This window comes from Phoca vitulina, unplaced genomic scaffold, assembly GCF_004348235.1.
Source record: "Phoca vitulina isolate PV1807 unplaced genomic scaffold, GSC_HSeal_1.0 scaffold2, whole genome shotgun sequence".
In the NCBI taxonomy this organism is placed as follows: domain Eukaryota; kingdom Metazoa; phylum Chordata; class Mammalia; order Carnivora; family Phocidae; genus Phoca; species Phoca vitulina.
Window position 1 is genome coordinate 50280899 of NW_022589705.1, and position 15769 is coordinate 50296667.

At 34.4% G+C, this 15769-nt stretch overlaps 2 protein-coding genes across 2 annotated transcripts in view; one reads left to right on the top strand and one right to left on the bottom strand.

The window, feature by feature from the left end:
- ITGB3BP (integrin subunit beta 3 binding protein) overlaps window positions 1–10728 on the top strand; it is a 60200-nt gene extending 49472 nt beyond the window's left edge. Inside the window, exons 8-9 of the mRNA XM_032427355.1 lie at window positions 5689–5739; window positions 10226–10728. Coding sequence (XP_032283246.1) covers window positions 5689–5738 — 50 coding nt within the window. The 3' untranslated portion in view covers window position 5739; window positions 10226–10728. The remainder of the gene's footprint in view (window positions 1–5688; window positions 5740–10225) is intronic.
- Window positions 10729–13105: 2377 nt separating this feature from the next.
- The window catches only part of ALG6 (ALG6 alpha-1,3-glucosyltransferase), a 67199-nt gene continuing 64535 nt past the window's right edge, over window positions 13106–15769 (bottom strand). Inside the window, exon 15 of the mRNA XM_032427364.1 lies at window positions 13106–14309. Within this exon, the coding sequence (XP_032283255.1) occupies window positions 14112–14309 (198 nt within the window). The 3' untranslated portion in view covers window positions 13106–14111. The remainder of the gene's footprint in view (window positions 14310–15769) is intronic.

Genomic DNA, 15769 nt, shown 5'->3' on the forward strand with positions numbered 1-15769 from the left:
ATATGCCTCTGAGCATTTCACAGTATGGGAAACTAAATTAGCAGGTTTTCCCATAACACATGCACATCCATACCTCAGTAAGTAAAATGATCATGGACTGTAAAATATTAAAACCTTTAGACCAACTTAAGAGGGATCATTTTAATATTACTGACATGAATGCCATTTTGCAATCTCTGCAAGTGAAGGTAGGCCTTTAAACGGGTAGCCATGTTTTAGTCTACCATTTTTGAGTACCAATGACTACCATTTATTGAGGACCAGTAATTACTGTGTTCCCAACACTAGGATCAGCAGATCTTTATAGCAACTCTGCAAGATAGCTTGTTATCATTGTCATTATAGATAAGGAATAAAGACCAAAAATGTTAAGTAACTTCCCCAAAGACACTGCTACTTAAGTGTCAGAGCAGAGATTCCAACTAAAGACCAGTCTAACCTCAAATAGTATGGTTTTTTCATTGTTCCATGTTGCCTCTTCCTATAACAAATTAAATATCTAGTCGTCCCAGTTTTTAGATTCAGACATGAGGCATAACTGAAACCATCTCAACCAATCTAGTATATTAGACTGTATTTAGGATCTTTAACAGCCAGTGTGATGAGTTTGCAGTGGAAAGTGCTGGGATTCCCTGTTACTTCCAAAGGCCACCTGGGTAATGCAGTGAAACAGCCCTGACAGGATCCTCCAAAGCTCATGTGGGAAGAGAGCTGAGCAGGTTTCCTGAGCCATTCAGTAGAGCAGCTAACTTCCACTGTGATCCCAAGAATTTAAGAATATGAAGTTAGCTCTTAGAAAAGGCTTAAGATCTCTTCTCTTCTATACTGTGAAAATTGATTATAATGTGTAGCTGAGTTTCAGTGGTTTCGGTCTCTTTTAACTTGACAAGTTTTAGAGGATCATAATGGGAAATTGGAATGTTTATTATTTCCAAACCAGAGGATATCTTTCTTCTATATATTCTGTGCGAGTGGTGTGAATTTTTTTTCAATCTGTAATTTCCTAGAATTGACTAGAATTAGGCTTTACAGAGTTGGCTTTCACCAAGTTTTGAAAAATGAGGGAGAGAAAATTGTAGAATAAGTGGATCACTTTAATAATGAGAAAAAATTTTCCCAAAGTATTGTTTCCTTCCCTAAACATTTATTAAGACATTAAAGTTATATTCCATGTGTTAAAATTTATCTCCTTTCAGTTATCTAGTATGTACCAATTCTTTGTGTGTTTATGCATGACCAGCCTTAAAACTATTTTCTAGTATTTTAGGCATTAAAACTGACTTGCCCATTACCAGGTTTTCCTTAAGGACTTAGTGTTTATTCATGCATAAAGGAGATCCTATGACTAAATCATGTTTTAAAATTTCTAATAAGCATTGATTATTTGTTGTGGTTTAAATGAAAACTGAATTTAGATAAATAAAATATGTGATAGCTGTAAAAATATATATTAGAATATATGTCATCTTCCATTTCTGTTTCTTGGCAAGAGCTGCATTAGCTTTTATATTTCCTGAGGTATTCAGATCTTCATTAGCTTTTCCACTAATTTTTTTTAAAGTATTGTTGCCTGAAAAATCTTTTGAAGCTTATTTCCTTTATAATTTGAGTTTGAGTGTTTTTACTGAGTGTTTTTCTCTCTTCTCTTTCTGGTTCATAATATATGTGTTTTTTTATTTTGGTGGTTTTGTTTTGTTTTTGATTAAAGATGATGCACATCAACACATTTATATATATATATAATTTTTTTGCTGAGTTAATAACTTTCAACCCTTCTTATTTATACATTCATTTTACAAGGACTTTGCTAGTGTTTTTGACATCTCAAACTAATTTGCTTTATACCTTCCTTATTTGGGGATCTAACCTTCAGCTTTTTATAGAAATTTCTACTTTACTCCTTTCTTTTACTATGCTATTATTCAGAATTGTTTAAATTTTAAAATGTTTGGGAAATCTTCGTAATATTAGAAATTATATAATATAAAAATAACTCCCATAGTATGTATGGAATTTGTTTTATTAGGTACTTAATGAAAATAAGAACAAATTACTTGTTTCACGATCAAAAGAATGTCCTTCAGATTCTCATAAAATTTTCCTAGAATAGTTAAAATAGACAGTATCAGGAAAATTCCAACATTTATGCTGTTGTTGCTTCTTCAAGTCGGTCCCCTAGTTCTATTTATTTTTCCATGTCACTGCTAGCTTGTTTAGCATCAGTTGCAGTCTTTATTACAGGCAGAGCAGTATAATTGTAAAAATAACATGCTAGTGTTCTAAATAAATAGACATCTGACACACATTCTTAAGGCTTTATGTAACATTCAGGGGAAATTAAAATGTACACAATAACATGAAAAGGTACACTGAGATTTTCATAGTTTTCAAAAGAACTGGACGTGGCAAATCAGAGAATGCTTTGATAGAGTATATGAATAAAAGAGTCTCTCCCCTGCTAAATACAAATTTCTTAAACAAAGGAAGGCTTTCTTTCTTTTTTCAGTTACTTAGGAAGGAAGCCTAACTTTACTTTCCTTAATAATATTGGCTTTATGACTCTTAGAAAAATAATGAGATGAAAGGTCCTTTTTCTGTTAGATTTGGATGTGAATTTCATAATTATTCTTAATTTGTTATGCTGAAGATTTAAAACATGACCATTCAATGGGTTGATACAGATGGAATGTCACATTATCATCACATGGTAAGGCATGAAATTTATTTACTTTACATAATCAACCTCTACTTAAGACAACTTGATACAAATATTCCTAAGTCAATAGATGGCATTATATAGTACTTAGTATTTTCATTTTTTCTGGAAATATTAAAAAATACCATCATTGTTTGTCTATGACCAGTACTTCCAGTAAACAAAATGTTTTTGAAAAGAATGTAAGCAAATTGTAGAACAGTTGCCAAGATATGAAATCGAGACACTTAGCTTTAGTCCAAAACATATTTTATCTGTTTTGAGAATAATTGTGTAGGTTGCAGTATGCATATTTGAGATGAAATGTAACCATCTGAACTTTACATTGTTCAAAAAAGTTGATTGTCTCAGCTGTTTGTAATACAAAATATTTCAGAATTTTAGCTGTGGCCTTCAAAAGAAAAGCACAAACTATAACATTTCTGTTATCTTTAGCTAACTTACTGTCTTACATTGTAAAATTCATCTGGGTTATAGGATTTTAAAGTTTTCAAATTCTTGGACTACAGGACAAATTTTAAGCTCTTTCTGTTCTAAGACTATAAAATAGTTTGATACTGCCTTTTCATTCTAACCACCCACGGAAGTATTTTTTAACTTAAAAATATGTTGTTCTTTCCCCCACTCAGTCTTGAAAAAGTATTTATCATATCGGCCAAATAATTTTACTCCCTAGAAGACTACTACCCTTTTAGTTTTTTATATCTTAACATTAAACAGTATCTTTTTTCAAACAAATGCTTCGGTTTTAAAAGCACTGAAGTTTGAAGTCTAGACATGATGAGTTTTAGAAGAAACAACAAAAATTCCTACCTGTGCCTTAATGTTCTTGGTTTATCTGGAGATAAAAAAATGGAGATACTAGTTTTGGTGACAAATCTACATTAATGTACAACTGTAGTCCTTAGCTCTTTATCAGAATTCACCTATCATGCATGTTGTACGTGGTTCGTACCTTTCCTATTAATAATGTTAATGCCCTTGTCTTACACTATTCATCACTGTTTTGGGGATACATTTTGACTGCTTACTTGAGATTTGTCTAGGATTTAAGGAAAAACAAACTGATTTATTACTTTTCAAAGCCTTTTAAATAATTTCTTCCATGATTTAAATTTTTGTATACTTCTCTAGAAGTATGATCATTTTTATCTTTTAAATAATCAGTAAAAAAAATTTAACCATAGATTTGAACTCACTTAGTAGCAATTATGTGTTTAAGAGGTGTAAATAACTTGCTATCAGACTTTAGGAATATCCAGGTGCTCTGTATGTGCTGATGACAACAAAATTGAAACGAAAGACTGTAATAATTCTGACTGGTTTTCTCTGCAGAAGATATTGATTATTTGTGTGTGGTGAGAGATTTGGAAAATTCAATTAAAGGAGTTGTGCAAAGGTTTCATAAATTTTCCTTCTACAGCATGTACACAGACATTGTTGCGTATTAAATCAATGCAGCACTTCACAATATATTTTCTTTGAAACATAAAAATAAATAACATTTAAACAGTTCTGCTTACTACAGAAACAAATTTTATTTTCTGTGAAGCATTTAGTCATGTGCTATCACTGACTCATCCACATTTGCCAGCTGTAACAAATTTTATAGACATTTTCTCCAGAGACATATCTCACATGCTATGAATTTTTAAATGAGCAAATGGTGAAGAAGGGATGTCAGCAATATAAAAATTGATCAGTTAAAAGATAAAAGCATAAGTAAAGAGATTTGTATGGTAGTCTTAATAGGTTTTATTAAATAAAAATACTATAAAAAGACAGTAATGAACAGACTGAAGACTAACCATTCTTGAGGTGGAGAAAAATTATTCTGGCACATTTAGTAGAAATTGGTTTTATGTCACCTGACAGGTGAATATTTTTTTCCCCGTTTTAACTCTTAGAGTAGTCAGAAAAGCTCCTCAAAAGAGTCAGATGAATTTTCTAAGTGGTTTATGTATCAAACACATATCTAGAATAATAAAGCAGATACTTATAGTGTTATATAGCTAATTACATAGTTAAAAGCAGGAGTTCCGTAAAAGGTATTAGGTGATTTTTCCTCCAGCTCACACCTCACTCAGGAGGAAAGGAGGCATTTGAATGTATACTGTTCACACCATGTGACTTCAGCCCTCTGAAGTCTCTCTCTCTGTGAACTCCAGGTCTCTCTCCTGCTTCTCTCTCTCTACCTGGATTGCTCTTTCTCCCATGTCTGTCTAGTCCTGCTCATTCTTTAAGGGCAGCCTCAGATGTCACATCCTCTGTGAAACTCTCCCCAGCTCACCTAGGTAAAGCTAAATTGCTTCTTCTGGCCTTCTACAACACTGTCTGAATGTTTATAAATGTATTATGTTGTAGTATTGTAGTATATTGTAATTGTCCAGTTACAGGGCTCCTTCTGGGCTCCTCCTTGGCAAACAAACAAGAGCCTAGTATAGAACCTGATAGAAGGTCCACAATGCATGGTCAATGAATGAGTAAAAACAAATGCCACTCTAAGAATTTTTTAAAGGAACTTAAATATTTTCAAATACTTATAAATCACAATCTCCTTACATGCCTCATCTGTTTAATATTTACTAAATGCCTACTATGAGCCAGGCACTGTTCTAGCACTGGGGGTACAGTAATGAACAAGGTAGACATAGTCCTTCCCTCAGGATTGTAGAATATGTCACAAAAGACAATTATAATAAAGCGTAAGCATACGTTATAATGATAAGTTTTTTGGCACTTTTTATCCTAAATTCTTAAATGTACATTCTGAAACAGAATTGGGCAAATCAGTAAGATGTCGAAATGAGAATTTATAACTCCAAAGCTATTTATAATGTAAAATAAAATTTTAGGTTTAGGTTCTTTAATTTCATTTGATTAAGCATTTATTCTACATCATATACTGTGAATACTGTGACAACTTACTTTGACTTGTTTTCTGAAAAAAAATCTTTTTTTCTTTCTTATAGAATTATATCATCTTGACAGCTATGAATTCCTTAAAGGCATTTTAAACTGAGGTAGGGTTTCACCATTCTAATTAAGGTTAGCCTTGTTAAATTTCACTGTTTTGTTCAGGTGGAAACATTTTATTTATATTATCAAATTTGGTACTGTCTGTCTATGAATAAAATAGGAGTGAGCTTTGGAGGTGTTTTTGAAATTATATTTAATCTTTTTATAAATAATAGGATAGTTTGACAAGTTGTATGAGAGGCTGATTGAAAAGAACTGTTGAGCTCATTAGCCTAGCTTTAAAAGTCAAAAAGCTCATATTTTTAGGTGAGTGTGTAGAGGGCTCTTGATTTAGCACCTTTAGTACAAATAACTAACTAGGTACTGATAGGTGGGTTGTAGTTTCTGTAGGACACATGTAACTGAACAAGATAGAACAATTCTATGAATTTGGAAATGTGCTGAATTAAGTAAATAATTATATATTAATTAGTGTATCTTTCCTTCAGAACAGTTCCCTGTAGATTCAGCAATATAAGTAAAAATGATAGATTTATAACTAGCTTATTAGAACATACTAGCTAGAAGCAATATGAGTCATAATGTGATATTAGCGTCTAATGTGCCTGTAACTGAAGGTTCGCATTAAGAACTAGCCTACCCCACACTTAGTGGCATCAGTATTAATTAAGATTCTTAGAAGCTAACCAGATGTTGCCTACTATCTCTTAGAAAAAAGTTAAGGCAAAATAAATTCTATACTGAAAATACTTTTCTTTGGAAATGGTATTTCAAACGATTAGTATTAGCTTCCTAACTAATAACGGTTTTTAAAAATATTTGCAAAGCATCTTATATACAAAATTGTGTCACTTTTCATTCATTAAAATGTTTATTCTGTTGTATGCAACAAATAATAGTTTATAATAATAGCTGATACTTATTAGGCACTGTCAACATGCCAGGTACTATAGTAAGCACTTCATACAGATTCCATTCAACCTTTTTAACAACTTACATGATATACAGTTATTGTCTTTATTTTATAGGTGAGGAAACTGAGGCACAAAGAGGTTAATAACCTTGTTCTAGAATTACCTCAGAGACAGAGCCAGGATACTAACCTGAGTAGGCTGGTACCAGAGTCTTTGCCCACTCACAATAGTAAACTATGAGTGTCAGGTTTCACTGCTGGTCAAAGGTTTTAGATCCTATGCAATAGTAAGGATCTAATATATATACACATACACACCTACTCATTATAGGGTTAAACATTTTGTACAATTTCAGGTCCATAGCAGTCCAACAGACAACTATTAGAGGGCGATCATAAATACATAGTTACAGTTACACATCTGGCTAATAACATACACATTTAGTATATGATGGTCATTCATGAACTTTGGGGAACTTAGAGTACTGAGTATAGCTTTGTGTTCCTGGATTCTAATAAAGATTAGAATATTAAGGGTGTTCTTCTGAGTCTTTAATATGAGTAGTACTTAGAAAAAACTTGCAAGAATGAAGGTTGACCTACCACTCAACTTCCCTTTTAGTGGGAAGCAGTGGAGAGAAATAACAATGAAATGAAACTGGACTAAACCTTTGAGGCATTTCCCTGGGTTCTTTTGACTGTGTTTTCTTCTTACTTTGGGCGCTTTCCTCATGATCTCACCCATTCCTTGACCCTAGTTCTCACCTTAGTGCAATTTATGGTTTCCAAATCCATTTTTGACCCTCTGTAAACCCACAATATCAGCTGCCATATATTGTCCCCCAGGTACCCTAATTTCATCATTTTCCCCCAAATTTCTTCCTCATTCTACCTTTTTAGGGATTACATTCACCCAGTAATAAGGCTCAAAACCTCAAAATTCTGTCCCTTTTGTGTGCCCACATGTGCAACTGCTGCCAGGCGGTCAGATAACTTCTAAAAATGTTTACCTCTCCCTTCCATGCCCCCGGCACTAGTTTATTCCTTCATGACCTCATCATCCCTACTGTAACCTGCCTTTCTGCCCTTTGGTCCTTCTTTCCTTACAGCCTGTCCTGCTACTGGATAGATCATGCTTAAGAAGGTATCACTCTACCATATTCACAGTAAAATCCAAATTTATACTAACATTCAGAACTCTCCCTAATGTGACCACAGCTTACCTGGATAAATCACTTTGTTAACAAAACTATGAGGCTTAGTATAAACATAGCATTTGCACAATGCCAACCTTTTAAAACCTAGTCATCAAGCTAAAGAGACAAGATTTATATTCTATACATGAAACGATAATAATATAAGGCAAGATATGAAGAGCAATACAAGTTCAGAACCCTCTTCTTTCCAGGATTCTGGCAATAGCAAGCACAAAAAAGGATGAGTCCATTTAGGATCAAAGTCTCAACTTGGTTAGTGGAGGAACTGATAACCTCTAACATGGCAGGCCCTCTGGCAGAAGCTTAGGGTAACTAATATGGAGTGTGCCTAAGGCAGAAGTGGAATCTCCTCTCTCCCACACTGAGTCTAAATCTTGAACCCTTTGAATCTCAATCTTGAACCTGAGGAAAAAGCTGGATCTTTGATATAAACCCCATGTCCATGTACCTCTACAATAGAAAAGACCACAGACCTGCCTATGCTTGATTGCAGATGAGATCAACAGAATGGGCTGGTCTCCTTACAACATGAAATTAGGAAGCACAAGGACCCATTGGACTTGACAGTAGACAGGGAAAGGGTGTTGCGTAAGAAGAGTGACATATAATATTACTAGTAAAATATGGATCGATGTTCTGGACTTTGGCCAGTCACGTTTGTCACTCCTCCATGGGGTAGAGAGAGCAGAAGAGTTGACAGTTCCTTCCTCTTCAGACTAAGGAGTATAAACATTCCTCTCTAAGAACCAAATGAAGAATAAGCAACAGTATAGGAATACACAACAGACATAGATGACCTCAGGATAGAGTGATTAGTGATTATTTAAGAGTTCATGATATTAAAATAATTCTAGTTATTCCACTCTGCATTATCTCTGACAGAGGACCATCCAGACCCTAGTAATGTAAACTTTGTACTTTACTAGGAAGTTTGAATTTGAGAAATGGGTCATTTTGATGGGCTGTATAAACATACTAGGCAGAGAGAACAACATGAACACAAAAGGCAGAAAAGCAGAATGACTAAACAAGTAGGTTCGACCACATCATTGACAATTATGATCACCAGGCTTAATCGGTTCAGACTTTATTCATTAGGCAGAAGTAGACCAGTGAAGATTATTAGGGAAGCAACAATCCAAAATATGTTTTAGAAAGAATATAATTGCTGTATGAATGATAATTCCTGTCAAAATACTGCTCATGAACTGCATCACTGTCTCTAAATTGCTTTTTGTGTTCTGAGACATTCATCTCCAGAACCAGTATGGCAGTGTAGAGATAATATACATGCTACTGTATTCTTGTGTTGTGACATATATCACATTGATCACAGTCTTTATTTTTGCTGGATCCTGAATTTGGTGTCAGAATCTTTCTCAACACACTTCTAGCAGTCCTGATCGATTGATGAAACTCCTTTGCATGGTCTGGCATTGTAACAGAGGACAGGATTTGGATTACATGTCCAGCACCAGCTCTGTTATCTACTTAGCTCTGTGGCCTTAACAAGGAACTTGGTTCCCCTAAACCTTAATTATAAAATGGGACTGATATTTACCTTGTGGGATTGTACAAAATAAACTTAACTAGCATCTCCCCCATAGTAACTAATATAGTCTTACTTTCCTATATAGTATTGTCATTAGTTCTGATAACTGTGTATCAATAACCTGTAGGGATATTAGGTGAACACTAGAGTGCTTAAAATCTTCTATAGGAATCCAGACCAGACTCAAATTGGCAAGAGTTGGTGGTTGTCAAGTTGGCAACCTACCTTCTTCTAGGAAAAGAATATATGTGGACTCCCATGAATACGGAAATATAGGAGCCTGCCATGCATTACTTCTTAATAGCTGCCAGTGTAAGTATGGAAGGGGGTATTTCAGGAACGAAAGGTCCACGAGCCCTATGGGAAATATGCCATCACTTGCCAATGGCTTCTAAACCAAACGACAAGAACTTCTGCCACCACCAGGAGGCCCCAGAGGGACATGCTCTGAATAGGCATGCCAGTAAATACAGTCTCTTTTTGGGGGGGGCAGCTGTTGGAGGAAACACCTGCTGAAAGGCCCTTAAGGCTTATAGACAAAAGGCGTGTAGATTTTGGTGTTTTCAGCAAGTAGGTCATGTAGGAGTTTTAGAAATCTCTCAAGTAGTTCAAGATCGATCTTCACATAAAGTGAAGAGTGTGATGTCTGAGTAGCCCTATTGACAATTATTTGTGAAGGTAAATCTTGTTAGAAGACCCAAAAATAAGCAAATGAGAGATTACCAGTATCTAAACTAGGTACCAAATTACATGGTAAATGGGTTGTTTAAATCATTTAAGTAGTGTATAGATGCATGTTAATTTGGAAACTAATTCTTGATTTAATAATCATCTTTTATATCCTGCAGGCATTTAAAAGAAGTGCACTTACTGTGAAAACCAACTTCTTCTGCATCTGCCTGATCGTATTTAAAGGAACAGAAGAAATGTTTGTAATTAATCTGCCCAGTAAATACCAGATCATAGCACTAGGCAGGTGCGTGTCTAGATAAAATTTCTTGCAGCTAATTTAAACTTTCTACACACACCAGTAGATAATCTCAATGTAAATAATACATTTCTTCTTGACCCTTTAAAGTAAGCCAACATGTAGAAGAGGATATTAACTTCTATTCTGTATCACATACACTTCTGTATCCTTTTAGCTTTTGTGGATAGATTTAAAGCATTTATGAAGATGGCATTTTGGTAAAATGTTTTAAAACTCAGATTAAATTTAATGGTGAGTGGAATTAGGTACCACTTTCCCATGTAAAGCCCCAAATGCGTATTAGATTCTTTTTAAACTTCTAAAATTTTTCTAGAAGTTTATTGTGTAGCCACTATCTCAGGGATGAGTTTTTATACTCTAGTTATTTCTATGCTTATACAAAAAAACTATATTCAAAGTTTTAAATTTTTCACACCTCCTTTTATAAAATGCATTTTTCAGTACAAATATATTTTTAAATATGAAGTTGTTCTTAAACTGAACTACACAGACTCTACTGAATTTAAAGAAAAGAACTTTTTTATGGGGTATGTGATCACCTGCAAATTACTTTGAAGCATTAATTTAAATTTCTATTTTTCTGTGGTGTTATTTTGTATCATCCTCGTTCTATCACAAAATAAAGGGGAAGTGGGAATCACAGGATATGTTATAAATTAATAACATGTTTTTTTTAAAACCTCTGTATTTTTCTTTGACCATCTCTACAGGGGAAAAAATACTGTTCCCTTGGTACTTGCCCTAAGTCTTGACAAAATTTGTATATTACTGTATCATGTAAATAAAAATACTATATGAAAATCTGAAACAAAATTTAACTTAAGTTTGAAAATAACTGATTCTCCATTTAGATAAACTTCAGATTTACCTCTTAAAATGAAAATGAGTTTTTAAAAACTATTAAATGACATCAATTAACTATTAAACCTAATTCCCTTCACAAATGATTTTATTGGTACTATTTAAATAAGATTTTAAAGATAATCTGTCTGCTAAATACTAAGAACACTTTGTGATATAAACCTTATAATAGGACATTACCTAAATATACCAAAAAGGCTAATTCCTTTGTGTTCTAGCATTGAAAACTAACCTTAGGATGTAAGCCAAAGCATATAAAGAAACTTGTATTAGGAAAAAAGGGGTTAAGAAATAGATTGGTTGCATATATAATGCAAGTTATGTAGGTATGTGCTTAATGCTATTAAGTCAGTTACTGTATGTTTGACCTCAATACACTAAGCTTTTGCCTTTCAGAACAGCTGGGTCTGCCAAGAATCATTTCCCAGTTCTCTTCATTGTAGATCAGATGACTCTCGCTTTATCACCCTTGGAGGCCACATGAAGGACAAAGCAGAAAGATCCACACACAAAACTAATGTTTATATGGGGGGGAGGGGGGTATGGCATGGAGGAAGGCGGGGTATGGCATGGAGGAAGGCGGGGGGGGGGGCGGGGGGGATACACTTGGCCCTGATCTTCCAATGAACGTAACAGAAGAGACCAATTGAGACTTGAAACCCCTGTGTTACTCCAACCATTATTTAGTTACATCCTATCCATCTTTTTACTCTTTCTATTGAACAGAGAGGCTCCTTTGGCTGCCTTGACTTTTGTAAATGTTTCACTCACTTAGTTGTGGTTTATCATTTGGACAGAATGCTACATCTGGGATTTTTCTCCCCTCCTTAACGCCTCAAGGGAAAATGGCTTCTGTATGCTTCATATTTGATACATGAACATACACCCTGTTCTCTTCATTTTAAGAAGCAAGCCTAAGTTTATTGGTAAAAGAAAACTGCATTTCTCAGAAACAGCCCTTCCCTCTAAAATGAACTTGAAAATAACTTGGAAGGGTTCATTCCTTGACAGGTATATTAGCGAAGTAACTGAGAAATCTTCAATATTTTTGCATTACCTAAATATCTTTATATTAAAACATCCCAATAAGCCTGAGTGTAGCTGAGAGAAGTACTTTGGAATTGCCTGTTTCTGTGATCTTAATTCATCAATGGACATTTTTGGTATTTTGGAACCTAATCCTTCAAAGTTCAAAGTGGACTCTTCTTAAATTGGCTTCTAATGGATATGAGATACTTGACTTATGAGGTAGTTGCTACAGGTCTCCATGAAAGCTACAGTGTTACTCAATATGATTAAATTTCTGAGGAAAACGTGTATTTAGAGGATTTACGTTTAAGATACCTTGAATATGGGTGCATTCTACTTTATTATTTATATAATATACTTTTATTTTCAAATGTTTCTCTGCTCCAGTTATTTAGAAGCTAGGACTTCCTCATCACGGATTTAAATCAGCATCCCGTGTTAAACCCATGTATGCTATTACAAAAAATAAAAAACTAGGACTACACCAGCAGCCAAGATGCTGACATTTGGGCACAGTGATTACAGATGGTGGCCGTGGACAGCGATGCTCCTGCTGATTCGGCAGTGATTCAAGGCTGCTTTTCTGTGCTGACCTGCCCTTTGAGTCTTTATGCACATTTGCTTTGAGAAATACTTCCTGATTTTTGCTTTGTCTAAACCGACTTCCTTTATCAGACTTAGAAGCACATACCTTCTTGCGGCCTGTGGCTGTCCACGTCTAGAACCAGATTTTCTTTGTGTATATATGTTCACTGTTTTAAAATATATCACCACTTAGTCAATATACTTTAATAGATGTCTTATGAAAGAAATATATTCATTAAAAACCATAGGTTGATGTGAAAATAATTGTTTTATTCTTAACACAGAGACTAAAGAGAACACATCTTTTTTTTCCTCCTGCCCTCCCAAAAGAACAATCTTTACATAAGAAACTATAACATAGATATGACATTATTTTTGCCAATTGAATATGATAGTAAAGATGAGCTTCTCCTAATATAGAATGATATACGTTATTAACAGGGCCAAGTTAACATGAAACATGATACGAATCAATGCTTATGGAAGTGGTAATCTTGAACCACTCAAAAAAGATCAAAAGGATGAAATCTTGTATAAAACCATTTAACTTACACAGAATGATCCTAGAAGTTTAGAACTAGTGAACATGGGTAATTAAAAAAAAAAACCACTTAAATTCAGTAAAATTCACTGTTTAATTGTATTAAAGTAAATTAGCATTTTTGAAAATAAGAACATGGTCTAATCTCTCTGCCTTTTTATAAAGAAATCAAATTTCCACATGTAATAAGGCATGTTCAAACTTCAAGCACTTTAAATTGCCTTCTCACAGTAATTAAAAAGATCATCACAAATTTAATCCCTGAGATATAATTTCTAAAGAATGAAATATACATTACTTGCATTCTAAAATGTAACGAAAACTAAATTTAAATACCAAAATTCATGATTTCCTTTAAAAAGAAGGACTTGATTTTCCCAGTAGGCTCACTGGATTTGCAGATTTCTTTTTAAGACAACAAATTGTAGAGTACATTTCCTGAGTAAACACTGTGGATTAAGGGCATTTTCTCTTATTTTCCCACTTGGATAACTGAATATTAATAAAACTACAATATGTCTTGGCCACTCTATAGTTAGAAAATAAAAGCCTCCACTGGGCTTGGGTCCCCATATACATTTATTTTGTATATGGACAACAATGACTTTTCACCATTTTTTCCCTATGTGATTCTCAAAATGATCATTTCATTTATACGTAGCAAAAAAGTTAAAAAAAAAACCTTTAAGCACTGTTAATACTTTCACATTTGTTTGTGGAGACAGAGTTAGTTGATTTTCTTCTGATTTCTTCGATTTTTGGAATCCCACATGATTATAATGTTAAAGTATACCAAGAAGAACAGGAAGTTCAAGCAGGATACAAAACAAATCAATACAGAAAATAAGTCCGGTAGTTTCTGAGGAGGTTCCAGTGTGATAGTTATCAGTGTCAGAAGTACCATAGTGATGACTGAGATAAGAAACTATAAGGAGGGAAAAAAACATTACTGAGTAATATAAAAGATAAATTTAAATGTACTGGTAATATTTACTTATAGCTGTAAGTGAGCAGAATTGAAGGTGAAGGGTGGGGGCCCAATCTCTTCTACTAGTGGATCTCAACCTAGGCCACATGTTAGAATCATCTGGGGGTAGGTATAAAAATCTCAATGCCAGGCCACACTTCAGACCAATTAAATCAGAGTTTCTGGGGTAGGCCTCGGGATTTAAAAGCTTTCCACGTGATTCCCATGTGTAGCCAAAGCCTAAGAACCCCTATCATACTTAATACCACCCAAGTACTAAAGAAAGTTATCTGGAACAGACAATATTGCTAGTCAGGGTTAAATTCAGGGTATGCTCCAGGGTCTTGAGTCCCTATAGGATATAAAGTTCTAAGCTAATCTCAGAACTTGTCTATAAAAAAGCCTTCCATGGCAAATAGAAAATTACATTTCATATTCATGGAACACTTTCAATGAGCTAATGCTGCAGTAAGTCATGGTGGAGCATATGAAAGAAAATGTAATCTGGCCTCAAAGAGTTTTCAATTTGATTAGGGGAATACATGAACTAATTAAATAAAATCACAAGGTCACATTTTATTAAATGCCAAAGTGAGTAGTAAAAATACTTCATTTATTGTAATTGTGTAGCAGTCAGTTTTCTTTAGACTAGTGCACTGTACAATAGAACTTTCTGCAATGATGGAAATGTTCTATACCTGTGTACATCAAAAGAGTAACTGCTAACTACATGTGGCCAATGAGCATTCAAAACATGCCTATTGTGACTGAGCTGAATTTTTTATTTAATTTTACTAAGTTTAAATTTTTAATGTGTCTAGTGATTACTGTATTGGACATTTTTTTTTTTTAAGATTTACTTATTTATTATTTGAGAGAGAGAGAGTGTGTGTGCACAGAGGAGAGGAGGAGGGGAAGATGGAAGAGAACCTCAAGCAAACTCCCTCCTGAGCATGGAGCCCCATGCAGGGCTCGATCCCAGGACCCTGCGATCATTACCTGAGCTGAAATCAAGAGTCAGATGCCTAACCGAATGAGCCACCCAGGCGCCCCTTCCGTATTGGACAGTTTAGCTCTAGACTATGAGCTCCTTTAAGACAAGGACCAGCCAGATCTTAGTCATTTTACCCTGGCATAGCACGTAAGTACACAGAAGCTGCTTAAGTAAATGTAGAAAGCAAGCAGAAATCATAGTGACTTTCATGAAGAATGTGGGACATAAATGGAACCCAAAAAGATGTTTTAATGGCTATATTATAACAGGATTTAAAAACCTGAATAGAGTAATGCAGTGCTCATTCCAGATGGAAGCCTGGGAAGGATAGTAACCAAAAAAGCTGACAAACAGGTATAAACAGGCCGCAAATATCCTCCAAAGGGAAAATCCCTGTCAACCTTATTGAAAAGTAAAAACTTCT